The 21,071-nt window shown below is 44.1% G+C and overlaps 1 protein-coding gene across 3 annotated transcripts in view; it reads right to left on the bottom strand.

Annotated features, from left to right (window-relative positions):
* Positions 1-21,071, bottom strand: part of RAPGEF5 (Rap guanine nucleotide exchange factor 5) — a 160,294-nt gene that overhangs the window by 55,495 nt on the left and 83,728 nt on the right. For all 3 annotated transcript variants that reach the window (XM_054815308.1, XM_054815306.1, XM_054815307.1), the window contains exons 10-11: positions 11,939-12,042; positions 11,509-11,597 (exon numbers count right to left, since the gene is read on the bottom strand). In XM_054815308.1, coding sequence (XP_054671283.1) covers positions 11,509-11,597; positions 11,939-12,042 — 193 coding nt within the window. The remainder of the gene's footprint in view (positions 1-11,508; positions 11,598-11,938; positions 12,043-21,071) is intronic.

The following is a 21,071-nucleotide window of genomic DNA, read 5'->3' as shown; positions in this document are numbered from 1 at the left end:
TATGAGCTTATCAATTGCAGTTAATGCACAAAGCTTCTGAATTTATGCCAAGCATATTCTGCTCCATTATCTCCTTTTCAGACAGGCACCTCTGCTCTCACAAAAGTATTCCTACTACAACCACCTATTCCTACATCCAACAGCCAATCTTCTGACTTGCCCACTAAAATCAAAACCCAGCAAGATAACATAAATCACAGCGGAATTCCGCGCCAACCTCACCCAGCACACAGCACGTCTGGCCCTCAGTAGCTGCTGCCACAGCTGCTCTTTCCCCTCTTTTTTCCTTGGACATGAGAGAGAAGGCAGCAGCCAGCGTTAGGGCAAGGCAGAGCCGAGCTCTGCTACACTTGATAATGCAGAGTGTGTTGGCATCAGTTTGCCAACGCCACAGACAGGCTCTCTCAAGCGATAGCATTTATTCAACTATACAGCAAGGAGAAGTATTCAGTGCTGTAATACAGCTCAGGGTTGGCAGCTATTAAGAGAGGTCTTAAGAGCCCGCAGAAAGCCTCATCGGGAGGCTTCGCATTGGGAAACAGGCAGAAATCTATTCCAATCAATGGTTCACAAATAGGTCCTGGGTTGTGGCTTTTTGATCTTAATTTCCCCGGGTGTCCTCTCAGCACAGTGATTTACAGAAAATGGTAAGATGGGAAAGAAAACAATTGCATCAGCAACTATACGACAAAGCATCACCTAACAGTAGTAGCAGGCAGTATGACAGGAAACTTAGTAAAGTAACAATAATTGTAGTTTGGCTATAGTCAAAACCAGCCCCGCTCCTGCTCACAAAAAGACCGAGGCTGCTACTTCCATAATACCATGAAACCGTTTGAACTCAGGGCATGTTAAGAAGGATTGCGGGGGAAGGAGGAATTAACAGCATGAGAGTAAATTTAGTTCACAAGGGGAAAAAAGCAGCTTTGAAGAACAGATTTCTTTCAGATTCTTAATACATAACCTCAAAGCACAGGTCTTCAGTGAATCCATCCTTCCAGCCTGTGGGCGGGGAATGAACACGCTCTTTATATTCCTCAGAAAATGTTAACTTCACAAAAAAATCATTGTATTACAGCAACTTTGAGCACTGGAAACACTGGAATTCAAACCCCGAAGACAGTGCGTGAACTGTATTCTTGGACTCAAAGATACAGCAAGTATGTCAAGATATAGTTTTATGTTTTCAGCATTCTTACATAAAAATTCCCCCATCCCATGAAAGTGTCTTTCAAAAAAAACATTTTTGAGAGCACCATCTCTGAGTTTTATAACATTACAGAGTCGGCTCTTGGGAAGGAGTGCTCTGCTCTATTCTGAGAACAAGCTTTTGACTTAACAAGCCGTCTCACTAAGTGCTAATAGCAACACGGGAGTCATTAATGGACAAACACCCCTACTTATGTTGGCAAGTGGTGAATCACTGTCTTGTGGAAGAGGAACACAAAAAAAAGAGTACTGAAGACAGTGTCCAGTTTTTCAATCATCTGCAGGTCAGGGGTTGATAGTAAAAAGCCTTAAGAAGGAAGGAAAGGAGAACAACGCTAAGTGGTGAGGGTGAGTAAATACCCAGAAAAGATGGGAGACCTGTGGCGAAGGGCCCCGTGGTTGGGGTTCCTGAAGGACTGCATGATCTGTGGCTCCCACTGAAGGAACAGGACTAAGTGGACGCTTCACAAGAAGCAGCAACATTGATATTTCAGTTTTGCATTTCCAGTTCCTACTCTCACAGTTAACTGACCTGCCAACCCACACACCATCTGTTGCTATTCCTCTTATACTACTCTCTTACAAATCAGGTCTCACGTTTCCTCTACTAGAAAAGCAGCTTTGAGATAACTGTATATGTTTTATATGTCAGCTTCAATGAGCCACATTCTGGGACAACATGAAGATATGGCTGTACATGAGGGCTCAGAGGATCTGGAAAGTTGTGTCACTTTCACAGCAGGAGCTGTCCTCTCCCTTCATACATTTCACATTTGGTGGTTTGATGCCACCATTGCTACAGGGGAATGGATCTCCAGTAGACAGAAGTCGGTAAGAGCTACCATAGTTTAGACTCATTTCAGAACTTGGCTATGACTTTTTGCTAAGCCGATGCTGACTTCTTTTGCCTTTGACATTCTTACGGCTCACTAGAACCAGTATGACATCAGCTGCAACAGAAGGGATCTGGCCTGTTTCATCTCCAGACCTGCAGCTGTGGAACCGACCCAACCTCCAGTGTAGCATTTAAGCCAGACAGGGAATCAACCCAAATGGTTGGTGTACTTCTACGAGGACATCTCCCTTGTCGAGACACCTCTTTGGCATGAGCACTGTGCAGTGGTTCAGCTTCCCTTTTTGCCTTTACGGCCCTCGGTCCCAGCCTTCTGACCTGGGAACATCAGTTATTTGTGCTATATTTGATGCTGCCCAGCCACACTCGGGTGATTAGAAAAAGACTCAGCCTAAGGCAGAAACTAAGAGGTCACCTCTACTACTATTTTTATCACTAAAATACAAGCATTTTTATAAAATAAAACCTTGGAAGTATTTTTTATCCCTTCCATATTCACTTCTTGGCTCAACAGCACCAGACAATCAATCAAAAGCACTGTTCTGAAAAAAAGTTCTACAGAAATATTTCTCAAATATACAAACATGTCTCTCTATAACCTCAGCTACTTAATGCATCTGTTAATTTAGATATATATGACCATATATCCTTTCATATATTTGAAATACTCCATTGGTTTGATAATTTGTATCGCCTAGACCTTCAATGTCATTAGGGTGAAAGTAATTTTACAAATAACTGATTAAAACTCTTTAGGATCACATTGGCTTTCCAGAAACCTTACCGAATTCCCAGTGTCAAAACAACTTGTCTCTCAGGTATCTCATCAAAATGTTTGTATCACCCAAGTCTATTTTGCAGTACAATAAATTAACACCTTCTGCCTTTTACGACTTTAAAGAAAAAAATAATAAAAGCCTTTTTCACTGTCAAAAGAAAATTATTGATCTTCATCCCTAAAAAAGTTCTGCTGCTAGACCTTCACTTCCCAATTCCTTTCAGCTTAAACCACTAAGATCATCAAACCCCCTCATGTTGTCTACAACGCATATCTTCATAATAAATGGCTTCACACTAAGCTTTCATGATGGCTCCTTATCGCTTTCTCACATAGCAAAAGGTGACAACTAGCTATAATGAACCACAGAATTACAAAGAAAAGACTGAGGAACTAAGAATACTATGATATAATAGACTGATCATATACAGTGAATAGCTTTTTCTTCTGCAAATTTCACTCAAACACAAAATACATTGAACACTTAGGGCTCTACCATCATCTCAAGCTATTCTTGTACCAGATACAAAAAAAAATTATTTAGGTGCCTGAGGTACTGAAAGGTACCTAGGTACACTGAAACCATGTGTTGGCCTGATGGCTACCTTGGTTCCTTTCCCCCCTTGAAAGGGTCTACTATGCTAGGCATGCTTACACCATGAAAATTATTTGTGGTGATGATATGAAAAATGCCATCAGTCTCTACAGAGAGAGCCCTGATCATGAAGACAGAGTCCTGATCACAAGGATGTTCATCATTCCCCACGCTGTCTCTAGTTTCCCAGTGATTGGACATAACGGTGAAACAATCCAGGAGCAACATCCCAGCACCCTGCCTTGCCAGAAGTTTGCCCTAAACAAGCTTTAGTGCCCAAGCGCAAAAACAAAAACAACAACAACAACAACCAAAAAGCATTTTCAGGCTCTGAGTCCTCATTTCCCAGAAATAACTGTATGAGTTCCTGCCAGGAGACAGCATCTTAGACATATTCCCCTCGCTGGCATTTCCTATCAGCCTAGGCACCACAGCGTGTGACACTCTGTCTGTGGTGAATCCCAGACATGGCACTCCTTCTGCAAGCTGGTTCAGCTCACTAATGTGACAGAAAATAATCCTAACAAAGGAAAAAAAAAAAAAGGTTCCTACGAAGATACTTAGAATTACTTGGCACAAGGTGAAACCAAGTATATCAGAGGAGAAGGGGACGACATGGCAATGAACGGGAGGACAGCTGGAGGATGTCAGATCTTCCCATTTGAGCAGAAGCCAGCATCACTGTCAGCAGCCTTGGTCCCAACCTCATGCTATCCCCAGGGCTCCTGCCTCTCTTTTCCCAGCTCCAGGTCCCACCACGCCGTTTGCAAATCCATTCAGGAGAAGCTGTGATGTACTGGGTCAGATCAAAGATCCCCATAAAGCAGAACCAGGTCTTCGACAGGGGCCAACAGAGGATGCCCAGGGGAAGAAAAGAAACCCAAGAAACAGACAAATACAGAGTTATCTTTCTCTGACATACCCTTCCAGCTTCCAGCAACTGACAATGCAGTCCTTCCAAACTGGAAGCTGTATCGATGTCACTGCAGTGATGATTTTGCCAGGATTTTGCCTAATTTGCTTTCAAACCCTTCCAAACTTTGGCTTCCACAAAATCCTCACAACAATGAGTTTCACAGTTAAGCTGTGCATCATTTAAAAAAAACAAAAAACTTCTCTTTATTAATTATAAAGCTAATAATCTCACTGTTACAAAACACTTCTCGTATTATGTGAAACAATGAATAATCTTTCCATACCCACCCTTCCCACACAATTCATAGTCTTGCAGACCACACCATGTCCCTCCTTTACAGAAATTGCTTTTCTATGCTGACCAGACCTAGACTATTTGTTCTTAGATGTATTTAATCTAAACTTCTAATCACCCTTGCTGCCCTTTTCAAGCTTTTTTAGTTCATTTACAACCCTTCTGAGCTAGGGGAGAAGAAGGAACCATATTATACATCCCATATTACACAGTTATATAATGGTATGACTATGGTTCTTGCTTGTCTCCTTTCCTAATTGTCCCAAATACTGTTCAACTTTTTTAGCAATGCTGATCAAAAATTTTTAAGAACTATCCACGCTATCTCCAAAGACCTATTTTCCACATGGTATTAGCCAATTCAGCACCTCCACTGAATATGTATAATAAGGATTTCCTTTTCTCCATATTAGAAAATGCATTACTTCGCATTTTTCAAACTTGGATCTAATCTGCAATTTTATCACACAGTCACACGGATTTTTATTCCTTTCATCTTTCTTCAGCCACAGGGCTGGTTTGAGGGGGCCCATTCCCAACTCATTTTCCCAGTCCCACATTGCCCTGTTCTTACTTCTTTCATGAGGCTATTTTTGAGTTGGATCAGCTTCCTGCCCTAACTCACCTTGCAGAGGCACCTAAGCAAAGTTTGTCAGTATGACAACGAGACAACATGATAGCTCAAACAGGCTGTCAGAGGTGGGGATAATCGGGTGTACAAGAACGTAACCTTGCATGGCCACCACAGGTGAAACCATGGCTTCATTTATCATGAGACCCTCAATCATTTAGTCTTACCAGCACATTCTGTTACCTCAGTTTCCATCCCACACGCAGCAGCACCCAGTCTTCATGGCAACTTCTCTCCATTTTAAACACTGACAATTTACTCTTACCTTTCATTTTCTCTCTTTTAAGTCATCATCAGTCCTGAAAAGCATCTTCTCCCTTATCTAAAGGATCTTTGAATTCCTTTAAGGATTTTTGGCAAGGGACTTTATCAAAAGCATTCTGGAAATACGAATGTAAGATACAGGCAGACCAGACCATATATACCCTCATACTCCTTCAAATCTTTAACAGCTCTACAGGATACACAAGATCTTATTTCTCTCTAGAAAAAAAGAAAGAAAAAAAAATTTCCCTTCCCTCAGTACAATATTTCTGCATGCATTTCTTCCTTCTACTTTTACTGTAACACCACCCAATTTCCCAGCACAAAGTCATTACTTTATGCTGCAGTTTTGCATCTAATCAAACTCCTGCAAGCAAGTCCAGCTGCTAGAGGTACCAGTCCTTCTCTCCTGCTGTCCTCATCTGCGCATCTCCTGCTCCCTGCCACCCTCTCCCTGTATCAGGGGCAAACTTTGTGCCACTGACAGGTGATCCATCTTAAAACTAATAATTAAGTATTTCCTCGGTTAGTATCACCCGGGTCCAGCTCCCTACTCGAGTCCAATACAGAATCACACGACAGGCGGTAGAGGCACAGAGGGACCAGTGCCGCAGCAGGAATGAGTGGTTGGGGAAGGTTGAGCTGCTGCTTTTGACTACAGCGCCAGTTTATGCTGGAATAATGTATTGGTAAAATGACAACCTTATTGCTTAGATCTTCCCCAAATAGAACCATTTCTTTTAATTGGCATCACATTTTCCACCTTCCTCTGCCACTGGAGTTGATTTATATGATAGATTACACACCACTGTTAGGAGTTCAGCAATTTCATATCTGAAATCCTTTAGAAGTCTTTAGGGAGTAACATCTGATCCCTGTGATTTGTTGCTATTCATTTTATTGATTTATTCTAAACCTACTTCTACTGACACTCCAATTTGAGACAGCTTAGACTCATGCTACATGAAGCAATGGTCCTGTCTGAGAACCTCCCCAGGTTCTCTCACACTGACTACTGAGATAAATTATTATTTTAGCTTTTCTGCTGTTCTTAGGCAGATGTTGCTCCATGCACTCTGCTAAACTCTTATTCCTTTCCTATGGGCATGGCAACAATATCCGTGTAGCCCCCTCTGTTCACCAAGTTTTCCTAAGACTCTGTGGAAAAGTTTACAAAATCCCTCAAAATGAGGACAGACAACATCTCATTATAAAGGACTGCTAAAAGGAAGAGCTAGCAGGCATTTATTGTCTCCATCCTAAAAGCTGGAAATGTTGGGCAAATATTTATTCTCCCTGACACCAGTCCACATGCATCAGCATGATTGTGTGGCAGTTAGAGTACATTTTTTAACACCTTTTACTCATCAGTAATACAGCACAGCGCGCGAGAGTCCTAACAGCTAAGAAATAAACAAATAAAAAATATTGAAAAGCAATTAAACATTTTTTTCTTGGATTATTAAACAAAAGACAACACCTAGAAAAGGCAGAGCTGTATCCCTTTTTTGCAACATCATTTAGCATCTGACTACAATCAGTTCATGCAACACAGTACCATTCTCCTAAAAGGTCACATACAGTTCCTCAGAGGGTGCCACTACCCAACATCAAAGCAGTGCCACTGGTGCAAGTGTAGAAACAGAATGGATTAAAGAAAAGTAACCCTTACTGCACAGCACTTCTAGGACAAACAGATGTGGTCTGAGGGCCCCATCTAGATGCTACGTCATGATCCCAAAGCTAAAACTGCTTCTGCATGACAGGGGAGAGTTCCCACTAATCCAAGGATCATCCACAGTCCCAGATAAGGGACACAGCATGACAAAAGTCATTGCTCCTTTCTTTTTCTATTCCTAAGACATCCAGACCATATCTACACCTCTCTGCATCAATTTTAGCCACATCATGAGGATTCATCCTCTTTTTCTGTCCCATTAACCCTTCTGCAGACATTCAGCATCAGCCGTCCTACTTCTGTCATAGCCTGTCTAACAAAAGTATCACGCATCCCCCTCGCCACAAACTTTCACCCAGTTCATTAAAAAGATACATCAGTTAAGACCAACACCATCACAAAAAATCCTCCAGTCACACCATTCCTCATTTACATTCTTTCTCCAGGTCTTTGTTTCCCACTGCTTCCTGCCCTCAAAGATCTTCACAAATCAATCTCTTCTCTCCCTAATCATTCCCTAAAATGAATCCCACAGTAGGGAGGCAAAAGACAGGTAGTGTCATCAGATTTGATGAGGGAGATTATGTTCTGCTTTGGCAATGCTCTGCTTAAACTGCCTAAGAGGTGGCCCAGTGGCCTGAAGGAAACAGTCTGAGGGATTCAGGCAGGGCTGGAGGAGTAGCAGTGGATGTGATGATCACTGTCATTCCAGAGGCTGCCAAACATCGAATGCAATCACTGCAAGGCAAGATGGTATGTTTGAATGGAGACCAGTCAGAGGATACTCCAAAGACTACATCAGGATAATATCCACAGAAGGAAATGCTGCTAATGCCCAAGAAATAAAAGCTTCTGCGGAAGAGGACAACAATTTTGAAAGACATGTTGTAGACAACAGGAAGGGATTAGAGATCCTGCGATGGTAAGATTTGGCCTCTTGGGAGATTACTTGTTCAAATGCCCATCCTTGATAAGGATTAGCCCAGGAGGTATGCCTAGTATTTTCTGCCTGGATATTGACATATTTGAAGTGTCTCACTCCATTCAATTCTTAAAACTTCAAACTGCCCTCTAACGTACACACTCAGTAGACATTCCCCAGTGATTCCAACAACCTTAGAGATAATCCAGAAAAGTTGTTCATTACAGAAATTTAAAATTTCCAGCCATCTCATGGTAGGAAACAATAAGTACCAACATGGGGGTTGGTACATTACAAGTAATAGTTAGGAAGGCTGGCAAGACTTTGTTACTGGCAAGCTCCGATTTAATAGGATGTCACAAGAACTCACATATACTCTCTGACTTTGTCATCACAAAAAACCCTTTATTAAGTAGCTAAGCTTAAAGAGTCTTGCAGACCTCAGGCTTTCAAGACATCTTTGCTCATCTGAGCAAGACTAGTCTAGCTGTGCATGTTGCAATGTCCCCTTTAGTGTCCTCAGTTGCTATAACAGTGTTCGGCCACATCACAGACACTGGGATTCTTGTTCAGGTCAGGTAAGAGAGGGTGTCCCCATCCATTTTTTATAGCAGAGGATGCCACAGCAGAGTGCTCAAGGTACTTTGCTACAGGTTTAGCAGCAGCTGAAGGGAGCCTTGAGGCCTGGGCTGGACCCCGGTTAAATCTATTCCAGACCAGTCCCAAAGCTTCCCTTTATTCCCCCAGCTGCATGCGGTACCTGCCGACTTGGGCTAGAAAATGGAGGATGGCTGGGAGCAATACATGGCGCATCATTCAGCCATGTCAGTGTTTACAAAAAACAGTGCTCCATGACCACGCCAGCCCCAGGAGATAGTGGGTTTTTTTTAATGTCCATAGAGGGTTGCAGTTATGATTTGTTATACAAAGGGTGGGAACGAAAACATGCAGAGCATCCCTTCATGGGAAGCAGTGAAAAGGGTCAAACAGGACAACAGCCCCCTGCGCACCAGCATATGTAAGAACGGCTCTTTCTCATGTTCTTTACAGACACAAATAAGCAAACCAGGTTGGGGGCTGCAGGGAAAGCAGGAGGCCAAGGAAGTCATCCTGGAACTGGCAAACTGACAACAGGAGCAGCAGCTGGGTACAACAACATCGTCCTTTTATGTTCCGCAAAGCTATGCCTGCTAAAACACAAGCCTGCGGGACTCTGCAACTCGACCGTCCTCTGAGATGGGCCAGAATGGAACTACAGAAAGTACAAAGAGCAGCAAATCCAAGCACACAAAAAGCAGAAGGATGCATTCAGGTGCACACACAAAGATGTACACGTGTTCAGTTGATATTCCACACTTCCTCACACCAAATGCCACTCAGTCTGCAAAACATACTGATAAAAACACTACAGGAGCATCCGCCACATTGGGAAACATAACTCCCAAAGTCTTTTATTTTGATGAAGTTCTATCTTACCAGATTACTAAAGTCAGAAGAAAACAGTATACGATGAACTACCCTTGAGGAAGTGGAGGGCTGCTGGGCAAGGTTTAGCACACTTCTTTGTGATGGCAAAAAAATGAAGCCACAGCTACTTTGTTCTGTCCCTGGGATCCAGTTAACCCTGGCTACAGAGCAGAGCTAATTGTTTCTTTCTGAAAGGAGTTAGGGTAAGGCAGAAGAGGTGAGGGGAAGCCAATCAACCTTTAAATGCATTACCATCTGCTAACAACCGGGCAAGTAGCGGTTTAGCATTTGTTTTGAGGGCAGTTTACCAGCGCCTCTCTATAACAATAAGAATATGCTTATGAACAGCCTCCCGGTGATGAAGGGAGAGAGAGCAGAGAGGAAAGAAAGAAAAGGTAGTGCACGTGAGGATGTATGCTGCATCTAATGTAATGCTTTACGTAAGGAGTGCTTTGTATTTACAAACACTAAAATAAAATGCAGAATACTAGTGAAAATCTCATTGTTTTCCAGCAAGATTGTGAGCTTATAAAAAAAGATGAAGCAGACTATAAAGATAGGCGGCTTATGTCCCTCAATCTGCAGATGATAAACATTAATGGGGAAACTTATTCTGGATCTAAGGTTTCATCTTAAAGGGCCAACGAAGGACCCTCACTGGCTAAGAGCTGGCTCAAGTAAATTACACCCAGAACTAGTTTGAGGGCATCTGTGGAAGGAAAACAATCACAGCACTTCTCTGCACTAAATATTAATGTCTAGGCAGACAAAAGCAGCACTAGGAATACTGTAATAATATCACCACCAGACACTCTATATGTTTCTTCGGGGCATTCACACATCAGCACTAAGAATATGCTTATTGTCCCACATTAAACTAATGACTTGTTCTGAGAATCCAATCCTGACTTTCCTCTGGGAATCGCAGATGTTATTTATATTTTCAGTCACTTAAAAGGATTAAAGTGTGTTTATTCTCAGTAATCTCATTTGTAGAGAGAGATATATACAGGCAGCAGGAGTATGCCTTTTAACCCTATTGGGAATGATGAAATGCACAGCTCCATTTACAGCCAGCTGCCTTCCTCAGCTCTCCAGTATTCGGGACCTCCGAAAGTCTCACCAGCCTGGCCGCTTTCATTAAAACTATCTATGAATCGCAGGTTGCAGGCACTTCTGATAAACTACCCCAGGAGCTCTTGGTGACAGCAAGCTGTGCATAGAGCCAAGAGATCCAGCTGAAAATTAAACTGCATGTCAAGTAGCCCGATCAATAGAATAATTGCTCTAGGCTGGAACAAATTACAGTCTCTGGTTGAAGACACCCAAGTACGGCATCAGGCTGTACACTGTGTCCTGGGTTATGAGGAAATTTATAAGCCAAGCTTACGAAACAGAAGATGTGCCGAAGTACTCGTGTGGCAAAACGAGTAGTTAGCCAGGAGGCCGAAGTGCACAGGAAGTATTGTGATGAATATCATAATAGCTGCAGGCTACGAGGAATGGCAGTCCCTGCCTGAAGAGACACAGGTGCTGCACAACGCACGCCGCAGCCTGCGCTACCCAGGCAGCCTCGAAAGCCGAAAATAAAAAAGGTTTAAGTTGCCGCTAAGCGTGCGGCTCCCGAGCGGCTTCGTCAATCGGCGGCATTCCTGCCCCGAGGCCGGGCGCCCCGCTGTGCCACCGCCCGGCTGCCGCACGCTCGCGGTTCGCTCCCCACATCGCCCCGGGCTGAACGTCAGGCTGGCAGCCGGCTTTCGGCCGGGGGTGCCCGGAGCGACCCCCGCCCCACTCCGCCGGCACAGGCACCGGGACCGGGACCTCTTCCCCCGTTCCCGCCCAGGGCCGGGGACAGGCGCTTCCCCGGCTGCCGCCACCTCCCCGCCGGGCTCGCTTCTTACCCGTCTCTTTGTCCTGGGCGGCTTCCAGGTGCAGGTCGCTGAGGAGATGCTCCAAAATCTTCTCCGGTGTCCCCGACACCACCACGTATCTATCGGAAAGCAGAGAGTCCCCGGAGTCATCCTCGGTGGAGGACTGCGAGCGGCTGCTCCACTCGTCCTCCTCGTCCTCTTCGTCGATGTACTTGAAGTAAGGCACGTCGAAGGTGGGCAGCGGCCGCTCCCCGCCGCGGCCCGCCAGCGCCTCGGGCACCCGCACCCTGCCGCTCCCCATGGCGCCCCGCTCCCACCGCGCCGCCTCCCCTAGGCGGCCCCCCCGGGGGCCATCGCCCTGCCGGGGGCTGCGGCCGCCGCCCCGCCCGCTCGCCGCTGCCGCCGCGGATCCCGGCCCGGCCGGCCCAGCCCCGCGCTCCCGGAGCCGCGGAAGCCTTACCTCCCGCGCCGCTCGGGGGCCGGGCTGCGTGACCACACCTTCCGCAGCACCAGCGCTGCGCCGGCCTCCTCCCGCGCCCGCTCGCCGCCGCCTCCATCGTCCGCCTTCCGTGCGCAGGGGGGGGAAAAGCGACAGAGAGAGCGCGGTCAGTGCCTGCCGCCGGCCGGGGATGCTGCCCCGCCGCCGGCTGTGCCCGGGCAGGTCTCGCTGCCGGAGGTCTAAATCGAGAAGGGGGCTCCTTGCGCTGCGGGGCAGAGGGGAGGGACGGGCTCCCCTTTGTGAGCGGCGCCTGGCATCGTGTGTTGGATTTTAGTTAGCAAGAGCGGGGGGCATGCGGGTTTCCGTGTCCCCGAGGTGTGATGGCTTGTTTAATTTCTAGCCGGTCAAATAAAGCAGGGGACAGGTAACAGTAGTCAGAAAGCGGCAAGCGCTCCCGAGCACTCCAGTAACACACCAGCAGAATACACCTTCTGTAAAGCTGCTCTCCTGTACTTCAACAAAGGCAATAAAACCAGTGGGACAAACGTGCAATGTATGCCTCTGAGCAGCTCTTAAAATACTCTGTGTACAAATCTCCCTCCTTGTCAACAACTTTTTAACTTGGGAAACAAACACCCCACAGAAAGTTAAGCCCAGTGACGACCCCTCGCGTGAATCTCAGTTAAGCTGCGATTTGGACACGGACTTTCTCCCTCTTGGTTCCCTGAAATGGAAGGGAGCTGAATCATCCATTTCTGCACAGGCAGCCCACATCCCCAGCGCAGCTAAAGCCAGCTGACTGAGCAGTACAGGAGATGAGGGTTTGCTGCTGACTGAGCAGGGCGCATTGAAATACGGTGACCGCTGAAGAGCTGCTCGCGCGGCCCCCTGCGAGATCCTCCTGGTGGATTCAGTCACAGGAGGGTGAGTGACACAAAAGAGGCAGCAATTTCAATGCAACTACATCCAGTAGTTGCTCTTCCTCTAATTCTGACCTGGTTTCGTTATATCATTCAGGATGTCAAAGACACGTATGAAGGCAATACACGTACTACTCAAAGGAGAAAAAACAGCATTTGTGCATCAAGTGCACCGTATCCAGCAGTGACAAAGCCTTCAAGCGGGCTAAAAATTGCTGAGGAACAGATCTTGGCAAAAGAAGGGAGAGAAACCACTCTCTGATCCCCCTTTCTATTATTTTATTTCTTATTCCAAGACCCAGTCGGTGAGTCTGATTGCTGCTTCTGGTTGTCACTGTGGTGCAGGCATGTCCAAAGATGCAGCTCCTGCCCTGAAGAAGTTTTCTTTATCAGTAAACAACGTGTAGAATTGATCTATGAAATTTCTGCAAGGTCAGACATACAGGTACTGAGCCAATTAATGTCAGATATTCATTGTAACACTCCCAGGGGACATTACTGAGCAGCCACGTTAGAGGAATACTGATGCATAATTGTAATCTTCCATTTCTCCGGCTGTGTTTTGTTGTTGCCTACATATTTGAAAAGCTGTAATGAAAGAAGCAGCAAAAGAGAAAGAGAGGAAGAACAAGAAACAGGTGCAGCATTACAGCAATTCAGTAAGAGGGAGGTTTATCCAAACAAATACATCTCTCCATTTCTCTGTCTTTTCTCTGGCATGCTCTGAGAGAGCCCCGATCCTCATTTCCCTCTGCTGACATTCCAAACTGCAGTACATATGGGGCATATATGTGATGTATGGTGCTGTGTTTGTACAAACCATCTATTTCAACATACATGGAAATGGATTTTAAGCATACCCATATACGTTACATACATGAGCAGCTGGCAGCAAGTCAACAAGGAGCACGGGAGGGCAAAAGCTCTCTCATACTGAAAGGACATTAACACTGGTCTGTTCTGGAAGACAGTGCTCCTGCTCCAGCATCTCACCAAGCAGAAACATTTTCAAAAAACCTTTTGGGTAATTGTACGCATATTAACTGCATAAAGTGCCCCAACGGTGAGATTTTCATAAGGCTCTTCCTCTTGTCCTTGCCTGTTTTATCAATTTCAAGGAAGAGAAAAATCAATGTATTTTATCAGAAAGACAAAATTTGTGCAAAATCAAGGCCAATCAGGTCCAATTTGGATTTTCATTACCTATTATAATGATTTCCAAAAAAAAAGGAGAGGGATAGAGAAATTATTTTGCTATTTTCTATTAAAATAATTTCACTTTAAGGGAAGAATTATTATTTCATTAAAATCCCACTTATGCATGACGTATTTTTGTGTTCAGTCAGGCCCTTTTATCATAACACAAGGAACAAAAATTAACCTGAACAAAGCAAAACACAAAGACAAGTCCTATTTATTTTCCTAATTTTTACAAGTTCTGATTTCACTACAGATATTACTCTAAAATGACATCAAGGCACACTTCATTTATCAGAATCTTGAATGGTCCATGAATTAATTATTTCTTGCTGGAAGAAAACCGGGCTGCTCTCAGCATGCTCCATCTAAATCCAGTGGCAGATGAGGAGGAGGGTGCAAGGGGCCCCCAGTGACAGCAGCACGTACTGAAGAGCAAGGCAGCACCCTAGCCGACTCCCTAAAACGCAGCAGACTGACTCAAGAGACTTTCTCATTACAGCGCCAATTAACAACGAAGCCTCCCAGCACTTTTTCAGACCCTTACGCAGCCCTTACTTAAGCAACCTGCACCACGCACGCAGGAGCACAGCAGCTCGACGTTACCATCTCTCTCATTTTATGGTTGGGCAGATGAACTGGGACAGAGAGGCTACCACAGGGTCCTGCTCCAGATCAACAGTGGAATCACAGCTCAAACTCTGGTGACGCTACACTGGCACCTCGGCTTTGAGCCCCCACGCTGCCTCTTGGACATTCACTTCACTCGGGTGCAGAGGTGGGAAATGACTCCCTGCAGCCTGCGTCAGAATATGTTTGGATTTGGGCTTTGGAGAGGTGGGCCAGGAGGGGTAGAGCACCAGAGATGCTGCAGAGGTGAATCTCTGTCTCACTTTGCATGTGGCCTTGAGCAAGTCACTTGTGCAGACCCTCTCTGTCTCAGTTGTCCCTTCAAAAGCACCATTCACATCCTGCTTGGATGTTATGATCAATCCCTGGTGCCTAATCCCCAGCATTAGGAAATTTAGCTGCTGTCCGAGAAGCGCTGTGTGTGTCAACCATTATATTTAATGTTTATCACGGCTTTTAATTAATCATCTCTTGATAGGTAAACACAGCACTATCAACTATCTACATTACTTCGCAGCAAGAGTTTCAAGTAAACAGTAAGGCCCTCTGGACTCAGTGGATCTTCTGAGCAATATTCCAGTCAATTTTCCACTCCTCTCATCCATCTTCCTAATCCTGAGATAAGCCATTTATCTGCCGGGTAATATATTTTAACAGAAGACAAGTGCTACCTTTATTTTCAGCATGAAAGGAGCCCTGGGGTGGTATAAATATTTATATGCTTATAGGAATGAAACAGCTGGAAGTCCTTGCTTAGCGGGCCCTAACTTGTGCAGGTTACGCTTTGCATGAGTAGGAATATGACGCTCTGAATTACAACTGGGGCAGAAGAAAGCAGGGGTACGTACGGTAGTGTTGAAAACAGCCGCGGCGTGCTGGCTTCCTTATGGAGGACATTAGGTTTCTGGGTTATTTGCAATTGGCAGGGAAGAATGTGATCTCTGGCCAAAGCAACCGATAACTTTGGTATCAGACAGGGATATTTCCATGTCCCTCGAATTCCTGAGTTTGGTCTTCTAATTAATTAAAAGAGGAACCAACACCCAGAATGTGCTGCCTCCCCTTATCTCACGAGAAACATCCACTGCTAGAAATAGTGTTGAAAAGCTGCTCGCTAAGAGAAAAAAGCCGTATGCTCTACAACATATAGACACAGTATATTCAGAAGCCTGCTTCACTGAAAAGAAACTGCATTTTCACATCATTCCTCCACAGGACAGGACACCTGTGCAAAGATTTATTTATCTTACCCATTACTGAAGTGCCTGTTAGGCTGGAACACCACGAACTAGCAATGCAAAACATGCATTTCCCAATGGCAGAACTTTCCTTCAACCTCTCTCCGCCTGCTTTTAAAAAAAAAAAGGACCGGACCCAGAACTACCCTGACAAACCCCAGATCCAGAGAGACTCCCACATTGTTGGTTTCAATGGGTAAAGAAATAATATAGCAATTAAGAGATAACCTGAATAAAGGCACCTATAAACTTAATGGAGCATGGAAAATCCAATCTGCAGACAGATTTTCCTGCTGCCCAACAACCGAACAAAGGCAGAGAATCTTCTTTGGGCAACATGCAAGAAAGCAAACTTTACACAGGCTATCTGCTTCAAAATCACATTAAATAACAGAGCAATTGCCTCCTCTAGGAGTTATGGAGGGCAGGAACATTTTGTTTTCATAGCATAATTTGGTAAAACTGACTCAACGCAATCAGATAATGCTGATCACTTCTGCCTCTGTGTCTTTTGATGCTGGTGCCAGAGCATGCCCTCGAGAGGTACAGGAAAAGGCATCCATGAAGGATTCCTGGGGCTGTTTGTGTTCTGAAGAGGAGACCACTTGCCCCCAGTGAATCCATGGTGCTTCCCTGCACGCACACAAATATTTCCGTGTAAGAGATGTGGAACGCAAGAGCGGATGCTGGAAGGGGGCTCAGAAGTACAAATGTAGAGAGGCTTCCACTGAAGTGCAGGGAAGGTGCTCAAACAGGTGACAGAGCAGGACAAAAGCTACAAAATAACAAGGTATCAGAAGACCGATTATTTTCCTGGGCAGTTATCTTTTTGCTTGGATGTTATAATCAATCCCTGGCACATATTACCTATGCAAAAGAAGAATTACAAGAATATGATAAAGACAGGAAGTCTTTAAGGTCAAGTCTGAAAACTGGGAAACACTGACTGGTATTCTTTAATTTACCATCTTTGAATAAGACTCTTTTTTTTTAATAGTATGTCCTGCTCCTACACTCCGGCTCTGCCTTGTTCAGCATATATTAAGGACTTACTTTAGCTCAGAGTTCTGTCCAGGCTCATTACATCCTATAAGCAGATCCTGGCACTAACAGCCAAGAGCTACAGCTGTAAAGAAAACCCTTCACAGCTCAGGCTGAAGCATGCTCGGAGCTTACTGAGCCTTCAAATATTAACCTGCAAAGCTCTAAAAACTCTGTACAGAGCAGCTACAAACTGTATTTTTTAGCCTCCAACTTGGCCCAGATTTGGGTGGATATTTATGATGGCAAAAAACCCAAAGACTCTTCCCCAAAGGGATTTCAGATCCCACTTCAGAAGTATAAGGGCATAAGAGCCGTTCAGAGGCCTACTGCCAAATTTATTTTTTTTAACATAGCAAAACAGTATTTACCCCTAACCTTACCCTTAGCAGCTTCTGAACCATGTTGGCTGCATTTTTCATTAAGAAATTAAATAGGCTGAGGCAGACACCTTTCAGAATAAGCAGATAAGATGCAACAACTCTTAGAAGCAACAGAAAATAAAGTTTTACAATGACAGGCATTTGCCAATGCTAGTAGTAGACAATGAGATGAGTCTTAGCTATAAAATACAAACATATTTATATTACAAACATGAAAGAAAGTAAAAAAACCCACCGACATTCTATTAACAGCTTCTCCTGTAAGAGACAGTCTTTCAGACAGCATCTAACAAAGACCACAGATGATTGCTTGCTTACACTTCACTATGTTTTTCCCTGGAATCTGTTATTGTGGAAACTGCAGAATTAGATTTAGAGTCACCAAAGTACAAACAGATGTACAAAAATGACTCTATTCTTTACAGGCTATTCCTCTTTATTTGACAAGAAAATGGCAATGAACACATCACAATTAAAGCGGAGATGGACGACAATATCTCTGATCTATGTGGTTCATCCATCTCAGTATATGTTGCTGTATTTCACAGAGTTTCAAGAGAGACCAAAATCTGCAATAAGAGGTTTGATTCACTTTCAATTACAGCAGGAGAAAAGCATTTCAAAGTCACCAGCACAGCTTAACCAAGCTATATAAGGAGAAGACTGGTACTTCTTCTGTAGTGGTTTACCCTCTCTTTATTCTAGAAAGATGAAAATAAAAAATAGCTACTATTCCACCTCTACTTAAAGTATCACAGCACAAAACATTTTCAATGGCACTCCCTATTTTGGAGTCAGTTGCATGATCACCACTTTTTCCAAATTTCAAGGGAAAAATTGCCCTACAGGACTACAGGAACATCAACAGCAGCTTTTCACATGGCGATTCTTAAGAATAAAAAAAATTTCTCGCATAAGGCTGTGCTATTTTATTTCACTATAAAATACAGCCCACAGCATATTCATATTACATTTTATTATTTTTCTCATCTCATGAACTTTTCTCCAGCTCTTCGTTGTACTCTGATATTTTTGTTTCCCTCTGCAGTTGTTAACTCTACTTCCATAAACATGCGCTAATCCACAGTACACTGGGAGAAACAGAAATCCGCTAAGGAAAAATTAAAATGGCTTACACAATGACTTTATTTTGGCTCTCAGCAACTTCTGACCAGTCCATAAAACTATAAAACGCTTTAAATTATTCGACCACCACCTCCCCCAGCAAAAGGCACCCAAGGATCGTACCAAAACTTCTCGGTGGTCTCATGCTGAGCTATCTGTCTCAGAGATGCACAACAAAGAGCCGGCATTAGGCTCAACACGACCTCTTCTGAATTTATCAACTTTGCAAATGGTGATAAAATGAGCAAGAGCCAGATCACGGGGGGAGGGGGGGGCGGAGGGGGAATCAAAATCCTTTGTTGCCGAAGCCAATTTTGAATATCGCATCTGATAACGCACAGAATAAGCCCTTTTAGAAAAACTGTTAGTGCTGTCATCTGCATACTGAGTATCCACAGCAAAGGCAACGCTAATAACAAGTTACCCTTGTAGAGGGGTCAAAAGGACAGTGCTGGTAAGACAGAGATGACAGACAACAGGCATCAGGGAAAAGATTAATATCCCTACACAGTCATACATCAAGGAACTCAATTTTTGCCTGTAATCCCAAAACTGCTGAGAGTAGGATTATTTCTGCCTTCCCTATTACTAAGAAGAAAGAAACCGCTCATGGGAATAGGGCACTCCTAAACACGAGTCTTTATGTGAGCAGAAAGGCTGCAGCTAGGTCTTAGGGGAAAAAAAAAAAAAGCTCAATAGTGTCATGTTGCCAAGCGGTGGTCCCACCACAAGCGAAGTTGTGGTTTAACTCTGCAGGCCACTTAAAAGCCATGAAAAAATCTGTGTGGTTTAAGAAAGACAAAAGGAGTGAGAGAAGAGGAGCCTCACACAGCATTTCATAGCAGGTTGGTAGCAAGAAATGCCCTAAATTGAGACCAAATTGTCCGTACCTCTGACTGGCTCCCAGTTACCTCCAAATATCATCATTTAAGGTGAGAGCACTTTTACAGATTGGGATTTAATGAAAGGAAGAAATACGTCTAACAGAGGGAAAAGGGCACACTTTCTAAAATAACGTGAAAAAATCCATCACTGGTGTCACAACCACCGAAGTAATGATATCATAACCTTAACACTCCACAACTCTTTGTCGGATAATGAAAAATGTCCTTTGAAGACAACTGAAGGCTATGTATTTTGGTTTTCCCTTTCTTGGAGCACACGCTCTTCATAGCCATTAGTAGATAAGTTTGACAGCCTGACAGAGAGCTACCACCTTGGCAAGGACAACCTGGGAGACCTTCTCTGTGTAACCGTACAAAAGCAGGGGGGGAAAGAAAGGAGGAGGGAGTGGGGAGAGAGAGACAAAAGATGTGAGGACGGTATTAATAGCGTTATAATTCTCTCACAGCTGGTAAGGCAGCACTTACTTCAAAAATACTGGGATATGGAAGAATTGCAGGCCTAGAGCATGTGTATTTGTAGAAAAACCTACACCACACCAGGGCAAATTAACATGACTGTAGCACAAAAGGGGAAGATGCCAGCCATCCCTTCCAGTGGCCTTGCAATTAACATGGTGGAGTGTGGAGCTGGTTGGAAATTTTCCAATGCAACATTTTTTTCTACTGAAAAAAATGTGGCTTCCCTACAGCTGAAACGGTGCCAGAACATGTCGGTTTGAACAGAAAGCAGCCTGCCAGGCTCTCCCCACTGCCTGCACATACTGCCCGCCACAGGCTGGCAGGGCTTCTGCATCCCCTGCCCCCCAGGAGCTCATCAGGCCTGGAGGTCCAGGTCCCAAGGTAAGTGGCAGGACAGTTAAATTTGTATTTCTGCCCTAAGAGAATTTTGCAGTTGTATTCTTTTCACCAGAATCAGAATGGAAACTTTCCCTCACACACGAATATAAAGTTTCCTATAGGACAAACATTCAAACACGAGATGTAAGTATCTACTTTGCATATAGAATAGAATAGAATAGAATAGAATAGAATAGAATAGAATAGAATAGAATATGTAGATGAAGCAACAGTTCAATCCCCCAGCTACCAAAGAGTGTCTTCCAGTGATGTCAGTGGCAGTGATCAAGCTTTAGCTGCAGTGAAAAGCATGAGGGAAATGATATAAAAACTGCAGGACTTGCATCTTGGCCAGGAAGGGGGGAGGACTGCCGAGGATTTGAGGAGGACTGCAGATTTAACCTAGATATACCAGGACTGATAACACATAGTACTATTGCCACATGCCTTAGGAAAAGAAAAACGGGAAGTAGATATACAGAAGTTATACTTGAGAATATTAACATCAGAAGGGTGAAATTCAAGAAATTACTGTGATATGAGGGGAACTAGATAACAATTTGATTAAAATCCAACAGGGCTGGAACTTGGCTTCTACGGCAGCCCCCATACAGCTTTCACACAGGAATGAAAACTGCAGAAGATAGCTCACTAACATTAGTTGATTTAATTTATTAACATAAACTAATATTCACCTTGGTAAGGACACGTGTACAAAGGCCTTACAACCATTATAATGGACGTAGCGATAAATAAGGTGTCCTGAAGGAATGGAAGAGAGATGGCAGTAAATATATGACACTGTCAGCCTTATATTGCTCTAATTACCAGTGGTGGACACATAGAAGTTCTAAGTCAAACTGACAAGATTGCTGATC

The sequence above is a fragment of the Grus americana genome, chromosome 2 (genome assembly GCF_028858705.1).
Source record: "Grus americana isolate bGruAme1 chromosome 2, bGruAme1.mat, whole genome shotgun sequence".
Taxonomy (NCBI): domain Eukaryota; kingdom Metazoa; phylum Chordata; class Aves; order Gruiformes; family Gruidae; genus Grus; species Grus americana.
This window is presented reverse-complemented; position numbering and strand designations above follow the sequence as displayed.